At 41.1% G+C, this 6,700-nt stretch overlaps 1 protein-coding gene across 1 annotated transcript in view; it reads right to left on the reverse strand.

The window, feature by feature from the left end:
• Positions 1-6,700, reverse strand: part of LOC109926052 (histone-lysine N-methyltransferase 2D-like) — a gene marked incomplete at its 3' end in the record, with an annotated part of 22,324 nt that overhangs the window by 10,481 nt on the left and 5,143 nt on the right. The window contains exons 2-3 of the mRNA XM_048618857.1: positions 5,769-5,926; positions 2,239-4,610 (exon numbers count right to left, since the gene is read on the reverse strand). Coding sequence (XP_048474814.1) covers positions 2,239-4,610; positions 5,769-5,926 — 2,530 coding nt within the window. The remainder of the gene's footprint in view (positions 1-2,238; positions 4,611-5,768; positions 5,927-6,700) is intronic.

The following is a 6,700-nucleotide window of genomic DNA, read 5'->3' on the forward strand; positions in this document are numbered from 1 at the left end:
CTTGTTATCTCAGATTCTCCAGCATCTGCAGTTCCTACTATCTCTGAAACAGACTTAGACAATATCCAGGTTTGGGTTGGTATGTGGCCTCATGACTCCCAAAGCCTGTCCACCATCTGCAAGGAACAAGTCAGGAGTGTGATGGAATACTTTCCACTTGCCTAGACAAGTGCAGCTCGACATCACCCAGGACAAAGCATCCCACTTAATTTGCGCCACATCCGCAAACATTCACTCCCTCTCCAATGCTCAAAAGCCGCATTGTACCATAAGACGCACTGCAAAAATTCACAACGGCTCCTTAGACAGCACCTTCCAAACCCATAAAACAAAAAAAACAGAAGAACTGAGGATGCTGAAAATCAGAAACAAATTCTGAAACATTAACTCTGATTTCTCTGCACAGATGCTGCCAGAGCTGCTGAGTTTTTCCAGTAATTTCTGATTTTGTTTTCCTGTCAAAACCATGACCGTTAACATCTAGAAGGACAGGGCAGCAAATGCCCGGGACACCCTCTGCAAGTTACCCTCCAAGACGCTCGCCATCCTGACTTGGATATATATCACCATTGCTTCAGTGTCGCTGGGTCAAAATCCTGGAACTCCCTCTTTAAAGGGCATTGTGGACACCAAATGAATTGCAGTGGCTCAAGAAGGCAGCTCACCACCACCATCTTAAGGGCAATTAGGGATGGGCAATAAATGCTGGCCCAGAAAGCCTCACCCACATCCCACGATCATATCCCTGCTTCAGACTAAGATGCAAGATTCACACCCAACTCTTGGCAGTTCCTGAATTCCGAGTACGCATGCAGCAGGATAGTCTTGGCTAGCAGGTGCAGGGATTCCATACTCATTAGTTGCAGAAACCCCTAAAGCCTTTCTGTTGTAGAGGTCTGACCACTCGATCAACTGATATAAAAATTGTTACAGCCATGGAAGCAACATTACAGCTGGTTGGACAACTTTTACAACAACATGCAAAAACTTTCCTTCTATAAAAAGAAACTAAAAACATCATAGCTTTTCTTTCTTCAGTATGCTCCACTTGAAAGGGGATAGCACTAGTTTAACCTCTCAGTATAAATCTTCCTAAAAGGGTGACACAAAAATCTGGATGTAACTGAATTAACAGAATGCACAATGCTATTTCATCAAATCTACACCTGAAGAAAGGGTTACTCAAAATTTTTGTTGACAGGATATGATGTGAACACCAAAGATTTTCTGTGAAATATTGCATTAATACAGTGACAGAAGTCCCAGAGTCCACATATTGCAAGAGGAGATCACATGCAGCATCACCTAGCCACAATATCTTGAGATTTTTCACGTGATGACACAGTGCATGGTTTCCTTTGAATATAACAAATAGGCAATGTTCCTACAGTTCGTGGAGGATGAAGAATGAAAAAGAATTATGGTGACCAAACAAAATGAACTATGACTGAACTGCGATGGGTCCAGAATACACAAAAATAAGAATTAAACCAGTTGACCATCAGCAGTTAGTCCTAGTTATTCGAGAAGGACACAGGTCTAGTTACAATGTTAAATGTCACCTTGCATGTTTTCTAACATTTGCAGCTTCCCTTTTAATTTCTGCCAAGTTACAGCAATTGCAACAACTGCCTCCATTTGTAAATGGTAACTTGCTCAAATTCTTACTGAATTCCATAATTTTCATCACTAAAACAGACATGAAATTTGACTAAACAGCTGTGCAAATCAGAAGTGCAGTTTGAATAAATTAAATATGGGAAACTGCAATGGTGGAAAGATAAAATGAGCTTTAGTAATGAACGCAAGACCACCTCCCTAATGAAAAACAAAAAACAATTGAAATTAATGGGGTAAAAGTATAAGGTGACTTGCATTTATATAGTGCATAATCATGTCTCTCACATGTCTCAAAGCACTTCACACACTGAGTTACTTTGAAGCGCAGTGACAGTAAATGCCACAGTCATTTTGTGCACACCAAGATTCCAAAAACAACAAGATCTATGACTTGGTATATCTTAGTTTAGTTTTTTTGGTGCTGCTTGCTGCAGGAATGATGGCCAAGATACACGGAAAACCTATTACTCTAATGTTGCTGTGGGATCTTTACTACCCACTTGAACTACACAAAAACAGCATCAAGACAATTATATTGCCGAATTAGTGCATCAGCTAATTCTGGACAACCAGGAAGAACTTAATATTATCTGCAAGCTCCCTCATTACCTACTGTACCTGTATCTGGGAAGAAAGCATTGGCTAATTGTTGCTGCTGCTGCATCACAACTTGCTGTGTCTGCTGCATGATGCCCAACTGCGATACAGCCAACTGCTGAGTTGACAGCAGTTGTGGGGAGGTCATATGCTGACTCTGTTGTGAAGCCACTAGCTGCTGTGGTGGGTGTTGCCCTGTTGCCACATGCTGCTGCTGCTGCTGTTGCGACATGACGACATGTGGTGAGGCTCCAAGCCGTTGTTGTGACGCTGTCAACTGTTGTTGCTGTGAAGATGGAAGAGATCTTGGGATCCCCAAGTGATGATGCTGTATCACTCCCAGGATATGTTGTTGTGGTAGGTTTAAATTCTGTGATGGCCCCTCAAGGTGCTGAGATTGCTGTGTTGTTGAAAGGTGTTGAGAAAGTCCTGGATGACTCTGTTGATGTGAAACCTCAAGTTGTTGCAGAACTTGAAGGGCCTTAGGTGTTGAATGTTGCTGCGGTTGTGGTGGTGGTACACACTGTGATCCTCCCAATTGTTGCTGCTGCAATTCTATTTTCTCTTGCTCAAGTAAGTCATGGAGGAGTAGTGGAAGCTCACTTGCTTCCAAAGAACTCTCTACTTTAACAAGATCATCCATAGATCGACGTTTTGGTTCCATACTGGGCACGTGATGGCACATCTCATCTAGTCCAAGTTTATCCATTGTTGGTCTAGACTGAACAGCTAGTGGTATCTTTGACACTATCTGAGCTGAAGATGTGCAAGGTATACTTTCTAAATCCAAGTTAGAATGACCATTGCTGGGAATACGTGTTGTCCCATGACCACTTGAAGCAACTGTACTACTCTGAGCAGTAGTTTGCGTTCCACTGGTAGTACATTCAGTGCTATGACTTTGTGCTCCACTTGCATTAACACCAAGGCCAGTTCCAATACTGAGTAGCATTGATGCTGCCCCTCTCTCACCATTTCCCTTCGATTGGCTTTCAGATTTTATCAAAACTGTCTGTGCATTAGATGTACTTGCTACAAATTGGCAAGCTGAATTTTGGGAAATATTCTCCTCAACCTTCAGTACTAGATCAAGAGCAGGTTTAGGAGAATCATCAGTAGATGGGGCCCTGTTAACTGGATCACTGCACTGATTGCTACTGTTCGTCTCTGAAGTGACATTATTCACTGATTCACTCTGCCTACTTCCGATAGGGTTATGTGTATCCGCAATGACATCGGATTTAGCTAATGCTTTTTCATGCCCCTCTCCCTTTGCCGTTTTTTTCATTGTTAACGATTTGTTAACTTTATCACTTGTACATTTAATTGCAGGGTTTACAGCATCCTGATTACTTAGTATATCCTGACCTTCCTCTGCCTTTTCATTTGCAGATTCTACTAAACGTAACTGCTCTGTAAAAATGTCCTTTTTATCACCCGTGTCTAGCTCAGGATCAGTATAGGCCAACAGATCAAACTCTTCACACTTCAAGAGATCATCCAGATGGGGGTCATTGGTTTCTAGGTTATCAAGGTTACCAAGCTCATCGTCTGTCTTACTGTCTGGGTCAAGACTCAGATTGGCAAGGTCATCTTCTTCATCTAGCTCTTTAGGTGAGTCAAGTTCCTCATCTAAGGCTTTTTCTACTGAATCATCACAAGGGATTTTCCGAGGATCCAATTCTGCATGTTCTGTAACTACACTGGACATCGATGGGACAGAGTTAAGCGGAAAGGATATGGAGCTGTCCTTCAAACTGTCCGAGCAGCAACTAGAAGAGGATGATGTCGATGAAGGAGCCTGAAATGTTTGTTGTGATTCAACTTGTGCTGTAGATTCTAAAGGCTCTTTTGTTTGGATATGCTGATGGGCATTTGATACTTCAGCTGAATGAGGTGAAGATGACAATTGAGCAGAGATATTCTGCTGCGGTAAGAGTGCAATCCCAACTGGTGACTGTGACAAAGGTGTACCTGGACCCCTTGGCAAGACCTTGCAACCTTGCATTTGGTGGACAAACTGACTGATTTCTTGATTTGGTAGTGGAAGACGCTGTCTTGGCTGGGGAGGGCGCTGTGTCAATTGGGCAGCAATTGGTAAGCGTTGGGAATTGTGTCTGAGTTCTATGTACTGAGGGCTCACAGGAATTGGTGAAGCCACAATTTGTTGCTGTGCATTTTGAAAAGTGATCTGAGTGGAAATTCGAGGGTTAAGTCCAGTTGTGTTGTTCATTTGCATGGTCATTGCAGGCCTGCTAACATGCAAAGCCTCAGGTTGCTGGAAACGAGTCTGTCCAGGAAGTCTTTGTACTAACTGCTGCTGCCACTGTTGCTGTTGAGCAGCCGGTAAGCTTCTCGGGTGAAATCCTTGCGGGTTACCAACTCCTGATTGTCTAGAAAAAATACGCAATTGTGGATATAAATAATGGAAAGCAGCTATCTTCAGTCAGAGTTCCCTTTAAAACTGGAATAATTTCAAGACATTATTCATCAACAGATCCTAACAATAACATCTTACTCAGCTTGTTTAAAAAAATTAGTGACAAATAACTTCAGGGAACATGGAAAGAAAGACTCATCCAACATCAACACGTTTAGAAAGTGCAAGTACCCTACAGCAATACAGAAAGTTGACCACCATATTTCCTTTCTATAAATCTTCAGTTCCACTTTACCTTGACTGGATTTCTTGTTTACATATTCAAATTAGCCCTCTTCCAATTTCCCTATGATGTCATATTATGGATATTACCCTTTGCAATCTAATATTATCATACCAAAATCTTCAACTTGATCTCCAATGATTTTAAAAAAAAGTTCCAACAATGCAAAATATGATCAGAACAGGGCATTTGAACTATATCCCATTTTCATGAGAAGGTCATCAACCTGAAATATTAACCCAGCTTCGATCTCCATAGATGTGGACATTTCCACTATTTGCATGCTTTCATTTTGCCTGCCGTATTTTCCTCTACTTCTCCTCTTGACATATTGTGCTTGATCAGATTTTTCACCTGAAGAACTCAGCTGACATTCAGCGCACACCCTCCTTTTTTGTTTCATCATAATCTCTACCACCCTCATCATCCAAGAAGTCCTGCTTTGGTTTCTTTACCTTTTTCCCTTGTTGGAATGTACCTAGCCTGCATGTGAAGAATCAGTTTCATTAAAGATTACTCATTGCTCCACAACATTCTTTTCCTGCCAATCTCTAGCTCCATTTCACCCTGACTGGCTTTTTTTTCATCATATTGAAATAGCCCTTTTCCACCTTAGAATTATTTGAATTGTTTCTTGTTCTTTTCCATTTCAAATCTAAAAGATATGATAAACGCACAATGAAATGCAACTCCACAGACATCTGATCTACTTCATTTCCCAGCACTAGATCCAGCAATGCCTTCTTTTGAGTTCAGCCAATAGCACGGTGATCAAGGTAGTTTTTAAACATTCAGCTAGCTCCACATGCTTTAACAGACGACTCTAGCAAGTCAACCAGTATGTACGACTATTTAAATACAAATAGATGTTAGTTAGATTGCAAGTACCTGGAAGCATTCACTTCACCAGTAGGGGTACTGCCTGGCTGTGGAGGCCTACACAGATTCTCATCCTGAGGAAACAATCGCTGTTTATCTATGACCACTGGATTTATTAATCTTCCATTTCCTGAGCCAGGGATTAGCCCTCTCAGGCCAGACCGATCCTACAATAAACAAAACCAAGATTTACATTTTTTAAAAAAAAATCAACTTGTGTGCTGCAAAGGTGTAAATTAAAAGTTTAAATTGCCAGACACTTTAAAGTATAAAACCTGCTCTTTACAGCTATTCAGAAATATTACATTACGACCTAGCTTATACTTTCCCTCAACTAGCACTACAAAATAGAATAACTAGCAAGCTGTCTCATTGTTACTTGCAGGACCATAAGATACAAACAATGGCTGTCTCAATTGTTCCAAAGCACTTCAGGAGCGCTGAACTTTGAAGTCCTGTGAATTTTTTTTAAAAACACGACATTTCAGAGTTGTGATAAGATGGCATATAAATCCAAGTTTGTCCTTCTTACCAAACTGAAAAGGCTGTGCTGTCTAATAACTGCAATATGACAGAATATTGAGCTTCAAACTCCACCATAGTGCATTTGAGATCTGGTGGCTTTTAACCCAGGAATTGAATTTAGTACTATAGGCAGGTGGTCAGGTTTGGGACAGAAGTGGCTGCAGAAGGATCTGCAATGAATATTCACACAAGTGGAAGATTTTACCTTCCAAAACAAGGCAGCAGAATGCACAGTAGGAGGGGAATGGGAGATAGGTGGTGAGAGAATGATGACTTTTTTTGAAGCTCCTATACACGAAAAGCTGAAGCATAACTGTTCAAATAAGTAAAATTCATGCTATTAATTAATTCAGAAAGTAAAAACATAGCCCAGCACAGGTATTAGCTGATGAAAAGGTCTACAGGAGACAGCACGA

The sequence above is a fragment of the Rhincodon typus genome, chromosome 41 (genome assembly GCF_021869965.1).
Source record: "Rhincodon typus isolate 14 chromosome 41, sRhiTyp1.1, whole genome shotgun sequence".
Lineage (NCBI taxonomy): Eukaryota > Metazoa > Chordata > Chondrichthyes > Orectolobiformes > Rhincodontidae > Rhincodon > Rhincodon typus.